The sequence below is a fragment of the Cylas formicarius genome, unplaced genomic scaffold, assembly GCF_029955315.1.
Source record: "Cylas formicarius isolate icCylForm1 unplaced genomic scaffold, icCylForm1.1 PGA_scaffold_1__22_contigs__length_36826433, whole genome shotgun sequence".
Lineage (NCBI taxonomy): Eukaryota > Metazoa > Arthropoda > Insecta > Coleoptera > Brentidae > Cylas > Cylas formicarius.
The window spans coordinates 21,946,029-21,972,142 of NW_026844264.1; the positions used below are offsets into that span (position 1 = coordinate 21,946,029).

Here is a 26,114-nt window from a genome sequence, read left to right on the forward strand (position 1 = left end):
CACTTGTTTCAACGTTTTTTCTAATCCTCGAAGCACTTCTGGTAAGCACTTTCTAATATAGCCTTGAGTTTGTCCAGCGATTTTTTCTTTATCAAGTCAATCGTTCCATTTCATGGGTTTCTTGAGTTTTTGGGAACAGGGAAAAGTGGCAGTGAGCTATATTCGATGAATATGATGGCTGAGGCAAGTTCCATGAATTGTTTTCCCACAATTCCAGAAGTTTTCTTTGTATTGCTTCTCCCAAACGGAGCATAAGTTTAAGTTAATACTCTTTGTTGACCGCCCGACCTTGTGGTAAGAACCCTTGATGTACTACGCTACGATAATCAAAGAAAACAGTAAGCAAAACATTGATATTGTTCGAACTTGACGTGCTTTTTTTGGTCTCGGCGATTCTGGGTTTATCTATTGTGGCAACTGGTTTTTGGTTTCGTCATAACCATGTACGCATGACTCGTCACCAGTTATGACCTGTTTGGGCATATCAGGATCATCATTGACATCGTTTAACAGCATTTGAGCGATGCTCCTTCGGCGGTCCTTTTGTTCAAAATTAGGCAGTTTCGGAACAAATTTTGCTGCTACACGTTTCATGGCTAAAACTTCGGAAAAGAATACATTGCACGAGACAACTGAGATGCCGACGTCTTCAGCCATTTCTCTAATAGCGATTCAACGATTTTTCAACAGCATTTATTTCACTTCTTCAACGCTTTCATCAGTTATTGATGTGCTGGGGCGTCCAGAGCGAAATTCGTCATCGGCGTCTTCTCGGAACAGCTTTCATCACTTGTAAACATTTTTTTTTGCTCAACATATGCCGCTGTCAACATTTCAAGTGTTTTGCAGCACTGTATTCCATTTTTTACAAAAAAAATTATGCCAATTCTTTGTTCCAGCAGAAATTTGCTGAGCTCACAAAACACGTCTAATGCTTCTGTCTTATAAAAAAAAAGTAAACTTGCAAACTGTCTGAAACTGTGAACATATGTTTGGGACATATGTACCAACATAAAAAAAATATATCAAAGATCGAATGTTACGTAGCCCCGCCCCAGTTACAAATACCTTACTTTTTGAACACACCTCGTATTTATTATCGCTATTCGAGCTTCTTTATATTTAACTTTCCGAAGTACTATTAGTAACAGTGATAATGGAGATGTAAAGGTGGTTTAGAAAATATCAATTCAATGCGCTGAAAATATTTAAACCTTGTTAATAAATAGAAATTGAAAATTGCCTTCGCTAAAGGTTTTCAAATCAAAAAACTGCAGATATATAATAAATTAACCCTTCTTAAAGTCTAATTGAAGTGGTTTAGGTAATATGTTATCAAACACAGAATTTTCTGCTATTCATTGTATATTTGTTTAAAAGTAGGTATTATTATAAATTAAACTAACCGGTCTTTTATTAAATGCGACATTGACGACGTGGTCGCAGGCCTCGGCCGGAACGAAACTGACTGCAAATCTTGCATTTCCTTGGGGATGCACTTGTGTCGGTATATTAAGTCCTCGAGCGGAAATTGTAATTTCCAAGTTACCCTCGCCGGCCTCGCTGGCATCCACCGAAAAGGTGACAGGTCTGCCTACTGTCCCGCGAGCCACGGTACCGACAGTAACCTATAATTTTATAAACAAGTTTAATTAACAATTTCAGCCAAAAAAATAATCTCTGCCACACATATTTGAATTGAAAATTAATAGCTTCATAATTTACTGATAACGTCATTTTCGAAATAAAATATCAGCCGTTTTAAAAGTGTGACAAACTGGGAAAACTGAATAGACAAAATGATAAATAAAAGAAAAGTTTACGGCTTTCTGTTTCTTGCAGTAAAGTCTGTTCACAGATATACGAAAGTGACTAACTGATACGAATTAAGGAAAGACTCGGACAAGCTGTAAGAATGAAATGTGGCCAAACAGGTTTGCTTAGAATTTAATTATTTGAGGTTTTGTTAGGAAAGATACTAAACAATATTTATTTATTTATTTACGTTTTATGTTTAAATCTAAAATAAAATTACAAATTATCTTTATTACCTACTTAAATTACTTTAAATTATTCACATAACATATCAGTATCACTATCGCTATCATCGCCTGTTCTAATTATTATTCGTTCTATATTATTTGCAATATGGATATATGATTGTTGCTTTTTCTATACGTTTAACAGAATTTGCCCAACTTTGTGGAGGGATGTTAAAAACTTCGGTTTGAGGACATTGGAGTTAACACGGGAAAAAACATTGTTATGACGAATGGCAGATTTCAGTTGGTACCAAACATGTTCAATGGGATTAAGTATACAGTGGTAAGGTGGAGGAAGCCTTAAAACTGTATGCCCTAGATTTTTTGCATAATTGTAGGTTCAAGCTTTGCAGAACCTCAATTAATTGCTTTTTGGTATAATATCCGTGAAAATATATGTAGGGGGTGTCTTCATGGTAATTCAGAGAAGAATCTTTAATATTTTTCGCAGACAGAGAAAGTCCATTTGGAATCCAACCATCTTTAGAGCCAGCATGGAAAATAGTTATTCTCTTACCTCTTTTTGATGGCGCGTTTTTTTTACACTTCCTTACGTCTGTGATTATGCGAAAAATCTAGGGCATACAGTTTTAAGGCTTCCACCTTACCACTGTGTATATTTAATCAAATTGAACATGTTTGGCACCAACTGAAATCTGCCATTCGTCGTAACAATGTTTTTTCCCAGTGTTAACTCAAATGTCCTCAAACTTATAGAAACCGAAGTTTTCAACATCCCTCCACAAAGTTGGGCAAATTATGTTAAACATATAGAAAAAGCAGAACAATCGTATATCCATATCGCAAATAATATAGAACAAATAATGATTAAAACAGGCGATGATAGCGATAGTGATACTGATATATTATGTGAATAATTTTAAGTTATTCAAATAGGCAATAAAAATAATTTATAATTTTATTTTAGATTTAAACATAAATATTGTTTAGTATATTTTCTAACAAAACCCCAAATAATTAAATTCTAAACAAATTACGGACCTGTTCGGCCATATTTCATTCTTACAGCTTGCCCGGGTCTTTCCTTAATTCGTATCAGTTAGTCACTTTCTTATATCTATGAACTGACTTTACCTACGCTTTCCGTCAAGTATAACATATTTTTAAATAAAAAAAATTGTAAATTGATAAGGAGCCGCATTTCATGTATAAGTGATTTGGGTTAAACCTTAATATTTAAAGCTCGGGATTCTACAGTACTAATAAATCACCGTGTATAATATAAACTAAGTCTTTTATTGTGCCTTCTAATACGAAACCCTGTATAAAATTACCTTATTCGAGTCGAAGGCCTTGGCTATAAATGGGGTTCCCTGCACAGGTCTGCCATTGTAATCGACGGTAATGTGGTGGGCTCCCACTTGCATTGGGGTAAATTCGGCAGTGAATCCCGCATGAATGTCTCCTATGACTTTAACTGGTAGTTCCCCGGATGGTCCCCGTACAGCCACAGCCAACTCAGCAGCACCTCCACCGGTAACACCCATATGAAAAGAACTTGGTTGATTGACCGGAATCAGCTCCAGGTGCGACAACGTCAGCGTAACTCGGCTAGTGTCAGAGACGGAACATACGAAGGGACATCCACGTACAGTTTCTCCGTTGAATTTAATGTCAATTAGGTGCGGTTTGGCTTGGTCTGGCGTAAAGGATACTAGACAACGTCCACCACCCACAACTTGAACGTGGTTGGGAACTTCCCCTTCGTTGATTGAGATTTCTAATTGACCTTCCCCGGCCTGACTTGCGTCCACTATATATAGGAAAAATGTTTAGAGAAAGATTTACATTTCATAGAAATTGCCCCGATAGCATATTGAGGCAACTCTGGGAGTTGTATAAAGTATAATCTGGATAAGACCGGAATTAATCTAAAAATATTTTTATATTTATAAACGACCAACAGCTTGAAATCGTTACGAGTGGTACTTAATCCAACAACTCGATGTATTGGCATACACTACATAAGTAAAACATCAAGGAAAAAAAGAGAAAAGTTGATATGCTGAGGTTTGATTAGTTTTGGTAGTTTAATTAGATTAAAATTATAACTGACTGTTTTGCAATTTTTGTTATTTGCTTTGAATAAACCACTAAAAGTACTTTTTACTATTGAATTGTTTTAGTATTTATTCACGTAAAGGTAAGTAACGGCAATGGAAAAAAAATATTAAGATAGTACTAGAGTCACTATATTATCTATAGGTACAGGAAGTCAAGGGAATGGGTATGTCAAATGTTTTAGGAGTATGCTTGAGTGGTCTATCGGATAAAAGGTTTTTTCACCCACCACCGCTGATAATTTGAGTAAAAAAAGGTGTGATAAAGTTTTTTTTTCTTAAAACTTGTAGCTGGAAATATGTTGACACATATGTTGATATTAACACCCTTAAAATAATGGAATTAAGGCATAGCTATAATCATTGCGAATCGAGACACTTATTAGTTAAAAACATGTAGAAGATATATTATCAATGCGTTTTCTACGGTCTTAAGGGATGTCAATAACTAGAATAGTATATAGAAATAGTGCGCATTTATTGCTTTGACGTTTTAAGTTTTAAGCCATCAAAACACAGTCTTTTTTAAGACTATAGATGATATAGCACAACAAAACGGACATGAAATATTGAGATTAGCCTTGTATCATTGTATATTTAACCCGATTGAGATGATTTGGTCTGAGTTGAAAGCGCATATAAGAAGAAATAATACTGCACCAAAATTTAGTGATGGTACGATAAACGTAAGCTGGTCTAACTGTGAAAAAGTAATGAAAGAAGAAAATATTTGTCGAGAACGATTAGTGAAGGAGTTGATCATTAAACTAGGTGACGACAGTGGCGATAGTGACGATTTTTTAAGTGACTGATACTTTATTATTGCTATATTTATTCTTTTGTATAATGATACTATGTAGAGATGTAATGAATTTATCTACCTATACAAAGTAGATAAATTCCTAGGACGGTCCTGTAATGGTTGGGTAAGGGTCTGCTCGGCAGGGTGTTCTATAATAGGCTGCGGTTTTGGAGTAATAAACACAATATTTCTGGTCATGGTATACCTCTAAACTGCACCGGCTGCCCGACAATTCCGCCACTGACATCGGCAACTTGTATTAATCCAGCATCATAAACTTTGGCCACAATAGGTCCAGACCGTAGTTTTTCCCCCTTTAATGCGATCTCCACCATGTGGGTACCAACCTCACTAGGCACAAATTCGATATTTTGGAGCCCTAAAAATTTTAAATTTGCTTAAATTTCCGATAAAATAAAGACAATCATACAGGATGAACTAACGAAGATTAGATACTTCCGAACAAAGTAATTAAAAAAGAAACTGACGATGGTTGATAATTTTGGTCACTTATAATAGAAATTAATATTGGAATATTTTATTCTAGAACCCTTTTGTAATTAACGATATTGTTCATAATTAACATAATAATTATTATCAAAACACACAACTGTGATTCACATGTATGAAATCATAATGAACTTATCTTAAAAATGAAAGAATAATAGTGTTTTAGTGAAAAAACCAATAAATTTCCAAAACTCTTGTGTATCTGAGGCTAAATTTTCAACTAGAATTTAGACAGTACATTTCAAGGAACTATATTTAGTTTTTCAATGTCACTATCTAGCCTTATATTAAACTAATTGTGAAATCTTATCGGTCCCGTTATTTTAAGATATAATATTAAAAATTATGAAAACGAATAATGAAACTGCTTATTTTTCCTCAAATACTAAAAAATACTTAGTTATCAGGAATATTTTAGAAATGCTACCATGTCCACGTATGAAGCCCCTAGTGGTTGATTCATCTGAACATATATTTACCAGGCCTGTTTCCGGGCAATATTCTTGAAGATACCGCCCGTTTGGATGGAGAAGTGACGTGAACTGTGAGGTCATTTGTTGCGACGTTGGCATCTGTTATCACCTCAAAAGCTGCAGGGATGTTGGCAGGAACAAGTCTCGTCGTGTCTCCGACAACGGAAAAAGTAACGTTGGTCATTGTAATTTTGTATCACAGACTTTCTGTAAGAAAGTATGTTGTACTGATCAGCCCGAAATTATTAGGTCCTTTAAAAAGCTTGTTACTTAGGTGGTTGAAAGGACTGTTGATTTTAATTATTTACTAATTTTAGGGTTTTAATTACGATATGCACGAATTAAGTGAATTTCACATTTTACACACGTTTCACATTAAATAACTTGTTTCAAAGCTATTGATGTTTCCAACTATCCACCTGATGAGAAATGATGATTTATATCCAGAAGAATATAAAAATCATTACACGTTTCGTCAAGTAACTACGTACTTTTATACTGACATGCCGGGTCTACTTTTTTAAAACCATATTTATATTAGAGCAAGCTTTGTTTTTTATTTTGAGTAAAATTGCGGGAATGTTTCTATTCTATCGATTTATATAGAAAATTTAGAACGTAGATAAGCGCTAATTCTATATTGAATGTTCTCCAATTAAAACATTACCTTCGAGGTTAGCAAAGTATAAACTGTTTTTTTAACAGTTACCTTAAAATTGTTCTCATATCTGCAATGAGATCAACAGACATAAAAATATAATAATTCAAGCTACCCGTCTCCAGTCACCGTAAAAAATATTTTTTTTACATTTGGTATTTATCAAATAAATTACTGACCGAGCTAAGATTTGAAGCCATTGCTTCAAGTTTTAAATCAATATTATTATTATAGGGACCACAAATCATATCGAGTGTACAGGGTTATTTTTTATATTTGCGTACCTACATAAAAGGGTTAACGTTGTGTAATTTATGCAGTGTTATATTTGAGACTTGTAAAAGAAAACAAATGTTAATCGCGAAGTTGAAAAACAGTATCCAGTTTTTTAGTTTTAACTGGAACACCCTATATATTTTCTATTGTGACGAAATATATAGATTAATTTTTCAAAGAAACTTCCACAAGCTACTGTAATACTTTTTACAAACGTTCTGGATTCCTGCTGCGCCGGTTTTTGCTGAGTCGAAATTGCTGACGTTTCGCCAAGCATCCTGTTGGCTTCTTCAGAGCTTGACTGAAACAGTTTCAGACAAGCTCTGAAGTTTTGTAAAAAGTATTACAGTAGCCTGTGGAAGTTTCTTTGAAAAATATATCTATTTCTACTGCAATATTGAAATCCAAAATCCAAAAGTTTTGTAAAAAGCAAATATATAGATTGTTGATATTTGCATAAACCGTTCTAAACAGATGTTGATCGCTTTAAAGTATTATAAATATCACCCCTACAAATTTATTAAAGTTCAAAGCTTATCTGAAAGAAATAATCGTAATAAAATTCAAATGTTTTAATATTGTCAAGAAATGTCGAGGCATATAACAGACGATCCAGATTTTTTGAGAAAAATTATTTTTACTGATGCAGCAACCTTTACGACAACAGATAGGTTTAATAAAATAAGCATTATTGGACAAATGAAAGCTCAAATAAAATTCAACAAGTAAAAAAACAGGATCGTGATGGATATCTGACAGACAATTGTTATTTGGATTGAATTCAAAATAACACTGAAGATTATTTGAAAGACCATCCAGTTCGCTGATACATTAACCTGATTTGGCAACAAGATGGGGTACCGCCCTTCAATACCAATCCAGTTACTGAATACCTCAATGACAGATATGATCATTGGATAGGCAGACATGACACAATTAATTGGCCTGCTAATAGCCCTGATTTAAACCCTCTTGATATTATGCTATGGCGATTTTTAAAAAACGGAGTATACAGTGACAGACCTCAAAATTTAAGGGTTGATCCAAAAAATTGAACAAGAAATATTCCGGCTCAATAGAGATCGTCCAGATTTTATTTTATTATTTACATTAATTACTTCGCGTTATATTTTCATTATAGTTCGTTTAATTATGGTTGTCATCGGCTTTATTTTCGTTTGTTGTTGATAATATGTTCTTTAGAATTTATAGTTTTGGTTAATTAATACTTATTAATTAATTAATACTTTTCTTACTCAGAGTAAATCAGGAGAAATTTTGTGTCATAACAGAAAATATGGAGGGTGTTCCATTTAAAAATAAAAATCTTGCTACGGTTTTTAAATTTGCGATGCGCATTTGTTTTCTTTTACAAATAGATAATACTGCAAAAATTATACAACTTTTGTATTTAAAGTTTTTCTCGGTGACTTCCCTTAACCGCTATAGGTGGGCACGCGAATATAAAAATAACCCTACAAGTCTGAGGACCGAACTTCAACCTATCAAGTATTTTTAACTCATTTGATAATCAATCTGGTGATACTTTTCCTTCTGTTTGAATTGGTTTACTTCGAAACTGTTTGGGCACCGTTTCAATGAACTCTTAAAACGTGCGCATAAAATTTGGTATTAATGCAAATAGCGACCACAATAAAAGATTCGAACAAGAATTTGTGTACCGGAAGGCCAAGCGAAAGCCACGCTTATTACTATTAGCCTCGGATAAATTTGCAATTCGTCGTTCAAATGATGAAGGCCGTATGGGTACAGTGTGAATAAGGAATCATTCTGATAAAAGAAAGCAACGGAATATTTATAAATCGTCAATTAGAAATGTTGATTAAAATTTCCTATTCAAAAAATGTATATTTTTAGTATTCCTATTATTTTATTATTATTATTACTTCATTGTTGCAATTCAAATTTTAGTACCACAAAATTAAACTTTTGCGGAATTCTTGATATGACTTATTTTTTCTACTCCTAATTGTGCAATGATCAGACGCGCGCAAGGTGTCACTTTAAAGCGTCACAATTATCAAACTATACTTTAGTCAATTATTTATCAAAAATTAACTAACTAATCAAAACTAACGGTCATAGGAAAAATATAGTATGCAATACGTTTGCCAATTTTCTCAGATAATCGTTCTTTAAACATTCGCTCCAGTCTTGCCTGAATAAGCCGGTGACTAAAACTTAACTTAAACCCTTTTCAAAGTTAAAAAAACCTTTTTTCAAAACCATTTATTTATTTTAATTGTGATTGTATTATATTATATAATAATTATATAATAATATAGAAATAATAATAATATAGGATAATAATAATAATAATAATAATAATATAGGAATCTATAAGCAACCTAATAATCTTAATGTGGTTGTGCGGGGGTGGAATCAGTCTTCCGAGACGGTGTGTGACATTTAGCTTCGCCCCTCTCAAACAATGTAAAAGCAGGTACAGAGTAAAATGCGAGACAGTTTTAGTCAAGCTCTGAAGAAGCCAACAGGATGTTTGACGAAACGTCAGCAATTTCGACTAAGCAAAAACCGACGCAGCAGAAATCCAGAAGTTTTGCAAAAAGTATTACAGTAGCCTGTGGAAGTTTATTTGAAAAATATATCTGTTTCTATTTCAATATTGAAATAAACAAAGAAAGTAATAGTCTAACGAAAAAATATTAATTAATACTAAATAATTAATGATATTATTATTAACATCCTAAGTCAATTTTGTGATGATTTTAAAATATATTCTTATAGGTAAATTAAGGAAAAAAATATTGGCGAATTCAAGAACCCCCTTCTATACACTCAACAAACACTGATTTAGTTCAAGAAGGAGAAGGATAGGTTTTCAGGAGAAAGTATGGCCAACATTCTTATTCTTCTCGTTTATTTAGAATGCCGGCGGTGTGTTTGTAATTTTTGGGGGAATATGTGAAAGCGCACCAAATTTTTGAATAAAAAAAGTAATCCTCAATAATTCTTAGATCTGTATCTGGGTTACGCAAGGGAATATTTTATTTGAATTATCTACCGGTAGCTATTAGACCAGCAGGCTGTCGAATTAATTTAATTGCAAATTACAATGTTCTTAATTAAAGAGCACCCTTTGCCTTTTGACCACAATGCAGGTAGTATAGGGTGATTCACGAGCCAATGTACACAGCATACGGCCCAAAGAATGAAACAATTTAGTTGGGTAGTTCAGCGTAATTAATTAATTACAGCTTTATTTCAAAATAAATAAGAACTAAAAGTTCAGATTTTTACGAAATTATATATTTTGACATGACAATTGTTTCGACAACACCGTGTCTTTATCAAATGGTTTCCAATAAATTTAATTTTCTACTTTTTGTGGCTGTATGTAAAATATCAAAATTGTCGTCAAAAATGTGTTTTTCTGTGTTTAAGTGTGTAGCATAATTAGAATCTAGACTATTGTTTTTAAACGCTAAATAATTAAAAAACAAATCCAGACAACAGTAAACTTTGTTTATCCTAAACCTGATACAGAACAATTACATACATAGGAAAACCTAGTGAAAAAGTTTCAAAACATTTTTCAAAATGTGGTTTAAAAATAGGTTTCAGAACTAACAACACAATAGGAAAATTTTTCAAAAACAATAAAACGAAATGTCCAAAATCGCAAAAAATTCAGGTGTCTACAGGTTGAAATGCGGATCTTGTCCTAAAATTTATATTCGACAAACAGGTAGATCCTTCAAGAAACGCATTAACGAACATAAAAACCGTTTAAAAACAATAGTCTAGATTCTAATTATGCTACACACTTAAACACAGAAAAACACATTTTTGACGACAATTTTGATATTTTGCAACAGTCACAAAAAGTAGAAAATTAAATTTATTGGAAGCCATGGAGATTAACAAAATGAGACATTCAAATGTATTGCTTAACGATCAATTAGATTTAAATACCTCCCCTTTATTGAACTTAAATTCTCACAACATTAATTAACGTTTTACGGTCATTTTTCGGTATATATAGCAGCAGGTAGTTTGTAAATATTACATTTGATAAAGACACGTTGTTGTCGAAACAATTGTCATGTGAAAATATATAATTTTGTGAAAATCTCAACTTTTAGTTGTTATTTATTTTGATAAGTGGATTTTCATCAAGTAAAAGTCATTTCAGTTTAACAAAATTATTCTTCTCTACTTCATATGAAATTTTTGGGAAAATTTTTAATATACAAGCTGCTTTTTTAAACTCACAGGAACCAAATATAACAGGGGGTGGTTGAAAACTTTAAAATATTAGGAAACACAAAATCAATTATGAATTTAAAATCGTATTCCATATTGACTGAACATTTAACTGGCAGTTATTAGTAATTTCGATCCGGTGAGGGTTCAAATTATTCTGATGAATTCCGATTTTCTTATTACAAAAATTTAAATTAAATTTGCAAATCGTTTTATTCTTTTGCAAACCATCTCACATGAGGTTTTCTCGACAAGACACAAAATATTTACTTTTTAAACGCCAACATCACCGGAATATAGCTGATTCATATTCGTTGTTTATTTGCCAATTATCATTCGTCTCTAGACATGGCACTTCCAATGACTACGCGAACTACATTTATTAACTACTAAGAAAACTACTTTTTCTTCTTGCGATACGAATCATCGTAAATAATTTACCTGCCATGATTAAAACGACAATATTTATCCAAATTAAATTAGCTTTCCAACGGCACTAATGTTTTTATCACATAGGTTGTAGAAAACACAAACACATATTTTAAGCTAACTGACGGTACCAGGATCCACGTACCACGGTGGTACCTGTGTAAATGCAAGCGGAAAAATCTAGGAGTGGGGAATTGTCGTACAGTAAGTCAGGTCAATTTTTATTGGCAATTAAATCTGGTATGGTTGATCGTAGGAGCTATCGGTTGGAAAGAATGCCAACTTTATGTTTTTCTATTACTCATTTAAAGTACTGTTTTATTTGAATAAAGGAGGAAGATTTTGAATTTGTTTTGCCTTTAAATTATGCAATCAATTTTAACCAATTCATCAGAATTAAAAGTAGAACAAATTATGATTCTAATACTCAAGATCTCTTCCAAAAATAGGCAAATTACTGCACCATTATTAACATGGTTCAGTGTTTGATACAGCCTGAAGGTATTGTGATAGTAAAACCGAAAATGAAATAGAGAGATGGCTCCTTTGATTTACGATGAGAGTATTCCGCAGGTGAGAACAGAAAATTGAAATTCTGCGCATGGCAGAAAATTTAGACGCTTCAGTGATCCAGGGGATGCAGATATTGGTGGTATATTAGTATCGTTTACAAAACTGGTTGCATAATAACATAAATTTACGATAAGGGAAGAAATAAGGATTTGAAAAATATGTTCAAATTTAAGTTACGATTTCGAGACGAATTCAAGAAGATATCAATAGAATATTAGTAGTAGCATTTTTTAAGTAAACATTTAAAATTTATTTATGGTTTGAATGGGTATCTTTTTTGTAGCAAAGTAAGGAAGCAGGATGGATGTATATAAGTTTCAAATAGAAATGTACCACTTAATTTTATATGCAAAGCTCACTATATACGAAAAATTAAAATTTTTTTGAAAAAGTTAATAAAACGAATAATACAAAAAAAAACGTGAATGAGTAGCTCTAGGGAAACCTTATCAAAAGTAGTGAAGGGGCTGAGGGAACTGAACACGACAAAGGAGTTAGGAACAGGTGTTCCATTTAAAAAGCATAGAAAAATTAAATTAAATTTCGTCAAGTTTTCAAGACTTTGAAACACCCGCTGTATGAAATCATTACTATAGTAATACGTAGCTTTAATAAACCCTTAGTAATGCATTTGACTATATTGAAGTTTATTTTTAATATTATACGCATATTAAAAAACAATAAGTTGGTATCTTCGCATTAAAACTTGAAAACAACCACGATATAAACATTTCTTTGGGGAATCGCAACATGCAAAAATACATAGGGCGTTTCATTATAATAATTCTGGTTGTATTGCGACAGTACTTTGCCACACTATTCTGCCACTTTATTATAATCTCCTGCGTTGTTCCTCTATGTTAGATAATGTTGGTTAGTTTTTGCTTTCGACTCCTTTCTATCTTTGGCCCTGTGACTAAGGTGATGGTTGGTCAATCAGTTAGATGTTCACTTATTTCATGTTACGTAGATAGAAATTTAATACGCTTTGAATAGTGTGATCTTTAGACCGTCTGCTTGAATTTTTTGGTTGAGGTGCTTAGATGTTAACTTATATATTATTGTACTGAATGTATTCATTATTCTTTTACATTTTGTAAAAAGTTACTTATAAATGTAAACGTAAATTGTAAAAAAAATAAAATAATTGACCTTTTAAGATTGTTGGAAGAATAAACCTAGGGCAAACAAATTTCAAAATCTCTCAAACTAAAACAATGTCAACCACTATTCAAACCATTCACTCTGAATTTATCACTATTGCTCTTTTCGCAGTCTTAACTCTGGAAAATGCACCTCCTCACGTTTAGTTAACTTGTTTCCCAAATCAAACGCCTCTGTCCCCTATGTGTGAGGGCTTAAACTAACCAAGGCCTTTTACTGGCTTGTATCATCATCTTCACATAACAAACTTGTTGGTGCCCATAAGGCATGGAGAGCGGTGGTGAAGCAAAGGTCGACGATATGTGTCATAATATAAATTATATTATTATATTCCTTACACTCGGAGTCAGTATAATTTAATATCCAATCCCATCCAAAAGAGAGCAATACGTTATAGCTTCCAAGACGCACGTACTCCAAATGCTATTAGTTTTTAATAATACAATTTTCCGCAGGCGTTATCCATGTTTAATGCCACCCTATTTCACATTCAACACAGATCACTATAAATCCAGGGTAGATTGCTAGGATCTTGTGGTTGACTTCTTGTATACAGGGTGTTTGGAAATATTACATTTTTCTAACTCCACAACATTACTTAAATGGTCTATCTAAAACTATTATGTAAAATGTATAGAAAAAAAACGATTTCGAATCAAGTTTATTACAGAAAACTTATTGACCTATATATAAGTATAAAGATTCACAGAGTCCAAATTTACATAAAAAGTCTTCCATATCTAGTTATGATAGTTTACAGAAACTAAAAAATTAGCTGAAAAACATATATATTCATATCTTATCGGCTCTACTTATTCACAGTGTAAGTAATAAATCTAAGCACAATCTTTAATAAACCACAACAACTTAAAAACTAATAACAAACTTCCCTCAATCAGAATCGTCCTCCACTACCGTCGAAACTGGAACAGAGTGAGAAACTGCCTTCGACATTTTTGCAGTGTTATGTTTTGGCTGAGTGAAAGTTATCGAACTCGACGACAATGATGACGTATTTGAGCATTTTAAATTTGCAATGCCCTGAGGTGACCTAACGACCGAATTTCCCATTAGTTGGTAGTTTCCTGGAGAACTTTCGACCACGGTGAGAAAATTTCCATTCGGGGTCTATATGGAGAAATATAATCAACTAATGTTTTACATATGAAAAGAAAAACTATCATGCAGAGAACTCACTGATCTGTTTTCGAATCTCGTAAGAGCAGGAAAAAAAGCGAAACAAAAAAATAATGTAGCAAATTTTTTGGGACCTAATTTGCACGTAATTCAAAAATTAAAACTGGTCGTAAAAGATACAATACTAGTTTACAGCAGAGAATATATACTAGAGCTTATATAACCTGCTGATGATCCCAACTAAGCTAGTAAAACGCGTGTCAAAAACGTTGTATAATTTGGAGCAGAGCGTAGGCTGCAGACTAGTATTTTATTAAATTGTAAATTAACACAAAATACAAAGAAAGCAAATTGGTGCGTCTGAATCACAAAAAATATTGGAAAAATCTCATATTTTTGAAAAAAGGCCTACAATATTTAATATTAATGTTAATAAAAATTTTAAGTTCTTGCATATATAACAAATTGCAAAACTATAATTGATATAATAAATAAAAAAATTAAGATGTTGTGGACAAAATGGTAATAAAAAAATCAAATATCAATGATTGACAATTAAGACTAAGTGTTTGCGAAAAGTAATTAATATCCATTATCATTTTTTTATTAGAATGCAGAAGTTTCTTTTAAAGCTTTTAAAATGTGGTACAATTTCAGTGCGCCACTTATTCTAACCAATACACTAATAACATTTTCTCTTGAAATGCAAATATTTTTTTTTTGAACCAATTAAAAGTGACACTGCACGACATAAATTATTATAATATATTATTCTCGGATCAGTGGGCAAACTGCACATTTGCAATTGACATTATATTTTTATTCATATAAACCTACTTGCACTCTTAGCGTTTTTGAAGGTGAAATGTTCCGATTCAAGTACACCTTCTGTATGGGTTTCGAAAATGTTCTCTGGAAATAAAAAAATATATGATATCATATTAATTTCTACACTTGTTTCAGCTTTTTTATTTTTATCAACCATTTTCATTAGGAATGAATAATAATTCAATATTTGTGCCTCTGTTTAATTTAAAAAAATATATATCTGAACGACGAGGATAATGACGAAGTCAGTATAATTTAAAAAACTGAAAACTTTGCAGAAGTCAGGTGACCCTTCTTAATAATAAACAGTTTAAAAAACAGGGATACGATTGATATATCAAAATATATATATTTAAAATATTAGAAAAATTCCGTATATTAAACCAAAATTCTGCATTAGAATGTAGAACCTTTGGAGTCCACATTCCTCCGCAAACAGAGTGCATACAGAGTGACTCGGATTACACTGAGTGAACAAGTCGAACTCACCTAAGGTCTGTTCGAATTATCATTAAGACATATTTTCCATTCAATTAGAAATACTTAATGTTAAATCCCAATAATGTAGGATTCTTTAAAGTTTAAAAGAGCTAATGCTCATGATAAAAAAAATCCCCAAGATTTATTTTTATTTTTCAGTCACATCATAATTATACCCTTTCGAAATCATTAAACTTCCGTCTAACTGATGTTGCACTCACCGAAATTGCCACTTTTGAAGGAGCTGTTGTAGGCCTTAGGATTAACTGTTGCCCTATCGATCGAATACCTCCTTGGGCAACTTGTGCGGAATTACTGTTCATATTTTGGGTGCATTTACTCATATGAGTTGGCCAATGTTTTTGCTGGCATGGATAATCACAATAACTCGTATTCCAACAGCAATAAAACTGGGCTTCTTTTGAACAACTGGCACACCTAATAACGATGTACAAATTTATATAACTCAACAACAAACAAAAGGGTTGCCGCATATACAAAATCAAACGATTTATTAAAGGTGGATTGTATGATTGAGCTAAGAAACCTAACAAAAGTTGCTACTTAATAAATTCTGCTTCAAGTTAGTTATCTAACATTTCATAATATCCGGTGGAAAAAGAAAAAAATTATTTTATTTAATTAAGGAATCCATTTACAAGAAAATACGAACTAAATGACCAGAAGTTAAGATAATAAATATAATAAAAAACAAAATATATAAAAATAAAAATAAAATTTAAAGAATAACTATTTCAGCCTTACAAAAAAGCCCTTACGAAAAACCAAAACCAGATGTGGACGCAAATAATTAAAATTCCATTAAACCATCAAAAAAGACTAGATTTCGATTTCTTGAATAATTTTAATTTTGCCTGCAAATTCACCTTCCAAGCGCTAATTTAGAGATAAAGCATTATAATTATACTTATTAACCATTGTTTGGATTTGGCGTCTTCAATCCTTTTTACAGTTTCAGCCTCGCAAGCCTCCCGCGTTTCTTGAATTATCCTCTCTCTATCGTCGACGATACTTTTCTGAATATCTTTAAGAATGGTACACATATTCTTCTCGATTTCAGATAACTCAATGCTGTGTTTATGTTTAAGAGACTCGATTTCCAGTTTCAAACCAGTGATTGTTGCGTCCGGATTATTTGATTTGCCCAAGTCATTCAATGTTTCAATAAGCATACCTCGGAAGTAATCGCTAAGCTAAAACCAAAAATGAAGTTCAAAATTGCATTTTAGTTAATCGCTTTTCGAGACATGAGAATTTTTCCAGATTAATTCTTCCAATGATGATGGGGGTTAACCATAATAAAATTTGATGCTTATCAAACTTGTTGATTTTTCACTTATTTGTTTGTTCTCAAAAGTTATTGTCACCAACCAACTTAATCAATATCACATCTTCATATTATTGATTTCATTGAGTAATTTACCAGCACTGGGGGAATAAATTTATTTAAACTTACCCTATGGGCAACCGAATTAATTTTGGCTGTCGTGTCGCCAGCAGAACTCGGAGTGCCTTCACTGAATATGGTGCTTAACATTCCAGGCGGCCGAGGCTTCAATTTAGGAGGTGGTCTTTGTATGAGCTGCAAAAAGAAAATTTAAAAACTTGTGGGCCGATGTAAATACTGAAACATACCTCACTAACCACCTTATTGACACCTTCTGGAATAAGATTATTTAGTATACGAAATTCGTCGTCTTCAAAGCTCTCAACTGTGCTTTCTTGAGTTTCAAAAGCGGTAACATGTGTGTTCCGCAGTGTGGTCGTGGTGGTCGTTGTACATGTTTGAGCGGTGACCGTGGGACCTGGCAAAGTAACGAAAACCAACACACTACTTTCCCACATTTATCATAACAACTTGAATACATTATCTTATTGAACTCTTTCTAAATTACCTGTTGTAGTGCCTCCTGTTAACGCCATCGTACTAAGGGCGGTACCGCTAGTGATTAAAGTATTTTGAAGCTGACTCGCATTGGAAGTACACTGCACCACATCAGTGCGAAATGGCATGGTTGACAGTGTCGACAACGTATGTAAAGAAATATAGCTTGGAGTACATTTTTGAACATTTACCGAGTTTTCTCCTGTGATACTGTTTGGCGCAATTTGTGGTTGTATGCTGGACACAGAACTCTACAAGAACGTATTATTATAAGTGCTGTAGTTGTTAATTGTTCTTTTACATACTACTAGTATGTTAATAATGTGAGTATCATTACATACACTTCAAGTTTAGCATTCATTTTTTTTAAAAAGGTATCAAATATATCATTATTTGCATAATGATTCGAGACTTATATCATTCAAATAATCTTTAAATTTAATAAAATATTTTCAACTTACCACCAACGTATTTTCCATAGATTTGGGAGTGCTATTATTATTAATTGTTTGATTTGACGGAAATAGTATTAGGTCTTGAGTCGCCGGTTGTTTTACAATTAAATAACTTTTGTTGGGTTGTATAAAGTCTACGTGTGAATTAACCGTTGGCGATGTTGCAATTTTTGGGTTCTTTTCCTTCAGACTACTAGTTACTTCAGGATTATTATCACTGGTAGATGCCGCAGTAATGGGTATTTTTTTCGAAACATTGACGGCGTAACTCCCAGGAAAAGATTTACGGGCTCTTGCTTTGGTTCCTGTAAATATAAAGTATAAAATACAAATTGTGTGCGGTTTTTAAATATAATTTACCCATTCGCGCAAACGATTTAACAAATATTTCGCCATTTTCTCCCTTGCCAGGCTTATCTTTATTTACGAGAGGAACCGACTTTTGTGGTGGCAGTGTTGATTCATTTTCACATTTGCCGTTTCGTTCATTAGTAGCCACACTATCTATGATTCTCGACAAATTATCAGCCATCTAAAACAAAATAACAGGGTTACAAAATGACTTCATTTAGTTCAATCTTATCAACGAAAACGATCAATATTTTGAAACTCTATTTAAAATATATAAAACAGGCAATGTTGAAAATTATCACTCTTCTGTTTATTTTTGTTGTATATTGTAGCATAAATAATTAGAAATTAAAAAAAAAACTAGATTTTTTTGACATTTCAAACTTTTGTGAATTCATATAACCCATACTTTATATCTTGCTAATAATCTAATGAATAAAAAAATGCATCTGAATCGGAAAAAAGTATTGAAAGTGCTCTATTTGACCGTTTTGGAGTGAATAAGAGATTCCCTTTGTAAAGATTGCAACCGGAAAATTTTTCTTTTAGAATATGGCTTATACTTTCAATTTTTATAGAGATACTATTTATAACTAGTTAGCTATTAAGTATAATAAATATCATAAAACACTTACTCTGTTTCTTGCTCTCTTCTCTTCAACTTTGGAACGGGTTCTTATCTCATTACGGACACTTTTTTCTTCTATCTCAGTTTTTCGTTCCAGAATATTCAATGCAGACAAGTACTTTTTCTTTTCCTCAAAATTTTCAGCACCGACATATTCCACGTCGGTATCTGGCTCACTTTTTATTTCTTCAAAATGCGCTTCAGATGTTAATTGATTGCCAGCTACAGCGCCAGACGAATCATTTGTGGAGGGACATTTACGTATTATATCCTTAGATTGCAGAGCGTGCAGTAAAACTGAACACTCCTTGTTTGGTTGGCAAGATTGATGGGCCGAATCCTCATTGTTACTAGCAATGTTAATATTCATACTAACTTTTTGATTTGATATAATTCTTAACTTTTTGTTTGGTTCATCAGCTTGGTTGTTTGTCTTGCGTTTTCTGCTTTCCGGATCTGCCTGTCTGTCTGTTGGGCTATTTATCGTTTCTTTTATACTAGGTGTTATTTTTACCAATGAATGGCTTCCGCTAAGTGATGAATGTATAACACTCATAATGTTTTCCTAAAACAGAATTAAAAAAATGTCTAAAATAATATGAATCCAACAATGATTAAATTGTTAAATTTAGAACATATATACAGGATCTGTTATGAAAAAACAATTACTAAAAATTTGAAATTAGAGAAATTTTGGGACCACACAAATTTCAACTTCCGGTTATACCAGAAATAGGTGTCAACAGTCAACAGTTGAAACGTTGTGAAAGTTTACAATAAAGACAATGTAAGATCAAAATATCTCTGTCATCGAAATCCACTATTGTCTATGAGCTTCAATCAAATATTAAATATGTTTAGAAAGTTACTAGAAATTCAAAAATAATATATAGGGTGTTCGTTTAAAATAAGAAGGTTCTTTTGATATTTTTTACAGGTTCTGAGATAAGGTGTCATCCCATAATAAATAGGCTACTAGATACAGATGTTCCCTAAATAGAAAAATGTCCGTCTCTAGAACTTCTTGTTGGTTTCAATGTAATAGCAACTCTTCAATAACGGTCCTATTGCTTTTTATTACCATCTTCTACAAAACCGGTTTTGCCCATTACTTTGACCACATTACAATTTTAAATAATTTAACATTATATAATCTAATAAATAAATCTAGACTCTTGAATGTGGACTGAAACGGGATTCAGTGATATGAAAAGAAATTAATAGCAAATATTTGTAGCAATTATTACGAGTACTTTTGGCAGTTGTTAATGAACACATTACATTATACGATGTCATTTGAACAAAACTAACAATCTAAAAACCTATTTACTGAAGAAAGACTAAAGCATAACAAAAACGAGGTAACGAGCATAAAACAAATATCTAACAAGTTTGTTGTCACAAAGTAAACAAACAAACGCTGCTAATACTAGAAAATGATCTATGGAAAAAATATTATATTCATATTACACTGTCATTCACAAATGTGCATGATTGTAGGAAATATAAAACAAACCGCAGCTCAAACACATAACTGTAGATTGTAGCATAGAAAATTTAGTTACAAGCACATGTATCGAGTACAGCTTCAATCTTATTTTTTATATTACAATACATCGACCCACCTTATCAAGCTGGAGCTCACTTAATTTTCGATTATCTTCCTCTTCAGAATCGTCGCTTTCATCAAGATGTGAAGTCAGACCTCTAACACTCTCTGTTTTGTTGGTGATATTTTCTCCATCATTTGTAGTGGAACCAACACAAATGTCAGATTGGGTTTCATTTAGCGCATTCTCTGATAACTTTTCCCCAGATTTATGCTCTAACTGAACTTCATCTGTTTTTTGCGAGGAGCCCGCGTTTTTATCATTTGTCATCAAAGATTCACTCACATTTTTAAATTGTTCACTTTTGAATGATTGATCGTTTAATAGGATATTTTTACTGGAGTGCGCTTGTTGTAAAAGATCGACAATATTTTTATTACCCGTTTCTTGCGGTAAAGTTTGTTCGCCTTGATTTACGATTTTCTCCTTAACATTTTGTCCATTGACAGGTTCCTCTATATCAGTTTCCTTATGAATACCTTCATTTTTTTCATTTGAATTCGTCTGATCGGATTTAATTGCTTTTACTGTCTCATCAATATTGTCATCAACTACTTGGTTACCCTTGAAGGAAGAAGTAGGTACTTCCTCACGCGAAGATGACACTAATTCTTGATTTTCTGTTAAATTGGCGTTTTCAGCATCTAAGTGTCTTTTTATCTTATCCTCTTCATTTGAAAGTCGTTTGATCAGTTTTTCAACAATTTTGAGCCCTTTTGGAGGAGACAATGAAAGCTCAGCATTTATTATATCAATTTGAACGGGTTTTTTCTTATTTTCAGTAAAATTATTTTCTATCCTTGAATTTTCAGAATTTTGTGGTGAACGATTTATTGCGCCACTGATGCAAGGCAAACTTATCTCAATTTGTTCTAATACATCAACCGTATTAATTTTATCTGAAATATTTGAATATCGACTGGAATCACTTTTTGCTTCGCTGTTCCTGCGGGATAATCTCGATGAGTTATCCAATTTTTCATCCACTTCAGTATTCAGTTCAGACGAACGCGAGCCTACCTTAATATCACCTGAAATTTAAACAATAGTTTTAAGATGACAATTGAATGCCAGCTGCAACTTTACATTTAATTTATAAGTATTTAATAATCGAATAGAATGGATGCAAAAATGGTGTAAAAGTGTACCTATTGCTAAAATTTTAAGGCTTTTACCAAAAATGAAATGTGTGTAGAATTTAAAATGCTTACTCCCAGGTTTTTTAAACAAGATTTTTGGCTTCAGTTATATTTTTATTTCACTTTAGCAATATCGGGCGCCACTTAGGTTTGGAAAACATATGAGGAATAAAATTACCTCATCTAAATACCCTACATTAATCACGACACTTACAAGTCATACATATTTGTTATCTATATCTTAATTAATTAAACGCATGAGATGCTAATCGTGCAGAACAAAGGGTCCGGCAAACAATATTTTTTGATTTGTGAATAGCAAAAGTTGACCTAATATAGCCTTTAACTAACCAAAATTTAAAGGAAAACACAGCATTTGTAGTTTCTAGTCAATCTAAGCATTCCCCATAGTTACTAGAAATATAGGGGGCCTGCCTAATGCTGATACTACAGAAGCTTATGAAGCAACTACACATTTTTTTTGAGAAGGTCCATTCAACATGCGCTGAAAATGAAAATATGTTAAAGAACAAACAAATTTTACAACTTACTTGGAAAACTTTTAAGAGCCGCCTTTGTTGGTAAACTTTCATGCAATTCACTTTTTGAAGCAATGATGGTATCTTCAGTCTCAACTTCAATGCGGTCACTGTTTTTAGAATTCGTCAATAACTCTTTCCTAATTTCAGTATTAATTTCCGGAGGTGTTTCATCATCAGTACCATATCCTTCCATGACGTCTTCATCATTTTTAATATCTTTGCTTTTAGGATTTTCTTCACTTTCTGCTTCCTCGTCCTTCATTTCATGATCACTATTATTAGATTTTTCATCGCTCTCCACAACACTTGTTGCAGACTTACGAATCTTGTTTTTGTTTTTATATGTTTTTACCCGATATTGCGGTAAAAAAATTCGCAACTGTTGAAATTCGTTATCGGGAGAAAGAGGAGTTTTAAACGGGGGAAAGCAGAACTCTCCATAAACTTTTTTTAAGTTTTCGATATGGATATTAAGTTCCTAAAAAAACTTTATCATTAAAATGGGCACTAAGGGGTCATACTTAATACACAAACCTCGATGCATTGTTCAATATCAGTTCTTCTTTGCCTGAAACCATTTGGATCTTTTTGAGAATACAAGAAACATTCTCTTTCAGGTACCCAGGCCCTATCATGAGCTCCAAAAAATCTAACATCAACCATCCCATCTTTACAAACCATAACTTTCCCGGGCCAGTATGGGAACCCTAAAAAATAACAATCAAGTGGTCAAAATAAAATGCGGCGAAGCATGCAAAAAGATTATTTGTAGTGTACATCCTGCTCTCTAATTTGTATGCTGTTTAAATATTTGTAACTGTATAACATAATCCCTAATAGACATTCTGTGAATTTACTATTCTGGTAGTTTTATGATATATTAATACGAATGATTTTTAAGAGAAAAATTCACAATGAAGGTGTGTCTGCAAATGATTGAAATGATAAAACGCTAATGCCTGAATGTCAGATTTGGTAAATATTATTGAAAAATCATGAGTCAAACTAGGAAGGGTGGTGCTATTTTTACCGTCATAAGAAGAATAGTTTTTTATGCAAAATGATACCCTTAGCATTTCCCGTCACCCCTCTCAATTTGATAAACTTCAGCCCACAAGCGGCAAAATAGTTTTGTTTTATTAAGTTGTTTATTCCGAGGAAGCGCCAGTCATAAACTTCAATATTTCATAAAGTGTATAGTTGTACACATAAGTCACACAGACTATGTGTATTTTTCATCTTTAAAGGACAGTAGTAAGTTCTGGTGTGGAGAATATTACAGCCTATACATACATACAGGACACACTATTACATACACTATAATGGGGAGTGTCATAATAATGGTTAGCATATTGGTAATGTGATCAGAAGGTATTTCCCCTCAACATATAAATGACCAGGTGATTCCAGACTACAACTTTAAATGCAGCTTTGACTTAAAATCAATTACAATTTTTAAATGAAGGGTTTGATGGGATTATTGGGTTAGTTTTGGTTAGTTGTGTCTACTAAATCTTGTGTGTACTTGGGCGTGTGATTTATGTTTTAATACATCCTGTAAAAAATTGTCATTCCTTTATCCAAAAGAATTTCATTGTATTGTATTGCATTAATAAATCTATTGAATAAATTTTATAGATATTCTGTACAGGCTCTTCATCTGCATGAATTTCACAACATCTATGATGACACAATAAAGGAACCAACTTATTGTACCCACAGACCAGAAGTTTCTTCTGTACAGTCCAAAAATTCTCAAGACCAAATTTGCACATTTTTTCCTTTTGAGACTTCCCTATGTAACTGAAAATTTTCAAATTTTGCAAATAAAAAATTCTTACCTCTTAATTTTGCCCAGACTAGCAGGTGTGGTTTAGGACAAACTTCAACAAACCAAGTATTTTTCTTAGTATTTGCATTCAAATAACAAGTGGGGCAGTTTTCAATTTCCGCCATCTCCTGTTTGCAAATTTTTATTATGAATTTTGCGACTGTTGTCAATTTTGACTGATCTAAAACAAAAGTGAAAACATTGATTAACCTCATGAAAATAATACAGGTACACGAGATGTTTTTACACTTGATTCTCTACTATTTTTCACAAAATTAACCAACAAGGTTTACAGTAGAAAATGGACTGTTATTTCGAGGTAACTGGTTACCCACTACCCAAAACAACATATGTACCACCTACTGAAAATCTCAGAAAAATTGTTTATGTAATATTGATACTATTTAACTGGTCCCAAATAAATTAAATCTACTTACATGAATTGAAAATAATGCTATTATGCAAAATCCACTTTGCATCTGCTTCGAATGCTTGAGTACTTCCATACAAATTTTCTTTAATATTTTTCTCTAATAAAGTCAAATCCATAGGTTGGATAATATAACTTTTATAATCTGGAAATTCTGAGGGATTTACTGGGTGGATAAATGGTCGGGACTATAAATTAGAAATACATTTGTTTATATCCAAAACTGAAAGTAATTGGGCAAACTTACTCCCTGACATTGCATCATCCTAGTAACAGCAAACTTCAATAAACTACATAAATGTTCCAAAGTCATTCCTTTTAAAGCAGCTGATCTACAAAACCAATGTTGGTAAATAAGATTATAAAATAAAAATTCAATTTTAAAATATTACATTTATGAGCTAATAAAAAAAAACTATTTTGATTCAGTAAAATTTAGAACCACCTTACAACTTAACTCAAGTTTTATTATTTAGAATTATTTTGAGGTTCTAAAACTTGAAATGACCATCACACCTTGTTTTAAATATATTAAGTTAATAATTAACCACTACAATTACCGTGAAGAAGTGCTTTCTGCTTTGAGTATTGAGACACACTCAGGGCATGGCCAATGGTCAGCATCATCTACAGTTTGTTTTAAACATTTTTGATGATAACTTCGTACACAAGTCTCACATGATATATTAACTCCATCTTTATGACATCTCCAGCAAAACATATCTTTGTTTGCCTGCAAAATAAGATATAGTTACGCGTTTTTCATAAGATCATTGACCTACTATTTCTTCAAGAAATAGCAACCAATTGGATACTCCAACTAACCTTAAATTTAATCAACTTTCTTGCCTTTTTAGAATCATCACTATCAACACCTAAGTGGGCATGTGAGGGAGATAACTTTTTCTTTTTAGGATCGTCTATTTCCCCACCAATGTAAGTGTATGCTAAAGATAACTTTTTCTTCTTAACAACTTTGTCTTCTGATTTTCCTTCCTGACCACTATGATATTCAACTTCAAGTTCACTCTCAGCAGTAACAGGAAATTTGGTATATTTCAATTCAGTTAAATTTTTCGATTTAGCAAGATCTGTAGATAATTCTTTACGGTGTTCAAGTGACTTTCGTTTTCGGGATAAATTTGTCTCTAGTTTTGCCTCTTTTGACAGGGCTAATAACAGCTTTAGCTCCCGGGATGGTGGGCTAGTTTCCGTTTCGTTTTCACTTTCCATGTTCTCACTAGTATCATCTTTCCTTTTGGTTGCATTTTCAGGTTTGTTTTCATGGTTCTCTTCAGTAAGCGACGTAACGGCGCTATCGGTCATGTTATACTCTTTTAAATTTTGCTTTTAACAATCTGTGTTACATATCAACATAATACTTCCACAAGATCTATATTTCATTGTACGCACTATGCTACGATGCTACACTCTATCCAACATTAGTAATGCTAAGGACTACCAACCGGTGAAGGTTGATGCCTAGGGTGCAACTTGAACGTAGCCAGACCAAATACCACT

At 32.6% G+C, this 26,114-nt stretch overlaps 2 protein-coding genes across 2 annotated transcripts in view; both read right to left on the reverse strand.

The window, feature by feature from the left end:
* LOC132696303 (filamin-C) overlaps nucleotides 1–11,669 on the reverse strand; it is a 30,448-nt gene extending 18,779 nt beyond the window's left edge. The window contains exons 1-5 of the mRNA XM_060661054.1: nucleotides 11,532–11,669; nucleotides 5,915–6,115; nucleotides 5,131–5,304; nucleotides 3,338–3,816; nucleotides 1,407–1,628 (exon numbers count right to left, since the gene is read on the reverse strand). Of these exons, the coding sequence (XP_060517037.1) occupies nucleotides 1,407–1,628; nucleotides 3,338–3,816; nucleotides 5,131–5,304; nucleotides 5,915–6,092 (1,053 nt within the window). The 5' untranslated portion in view covers nucleotides 6,093–6,115; nucleotides 11,532–11,669. The remainder of the gene's footprint in view (nucleotides 1–1,406; nucleotides 1,629–3,337; nucleotides 3,817–5,130; nucleotides 5,305–5,914; nucleotides 6,116–11,531) is intronic.
* A 2,232-nt stretch (nucleotides 11,670–13,901) lies between these two features.
* Nucleotides 13,902–26,070, reverse strand: LOC132696949 (MYND-type zinc finger-containing chromatin reader Zmynd8). Its single transcript, XM_060662129.1, has 18 exons — nucleotides 25,419–26,070; nucleotides 25,154–25,326; nucleotides 24,841–24,925; nucleotides 24,601–24,781; nucleotides 24,174–24,344; nucleotides 22,867–23,039; nucleotides 22,342–22,810; nucleotides 20,667–21,682; nucleotides 19,049–19,606; nucleotides 18,423–18,594; nucleotides 18,069–18,367; nucleotides 17,618–17,858; nucleotides 17,358–17,527; nucleotides 17,179–17,304; nucleotides 16,638–16,915; nucleotides 15,923–16,139; nucleotides 15,231–15,305; nucleotides 13,902–14,384 (listed from the first exon to the last, which is right to left on the reverse strand). Exons 1-18 carry the CDS (start codon nucleotides 25,917–25,919, stop codon nucleotides 14,148–14,150), a joined length of 5,142 nt encoding a protein of 1,713 aa, XP_060518112.1. The 5' UTR covers nucleotides 25,920–26,070; the 3' UTR covers nucleotides 13,902–14,147.
* Nucleotides 26,071–26,114: the final 44 nt, after the last annotated feature.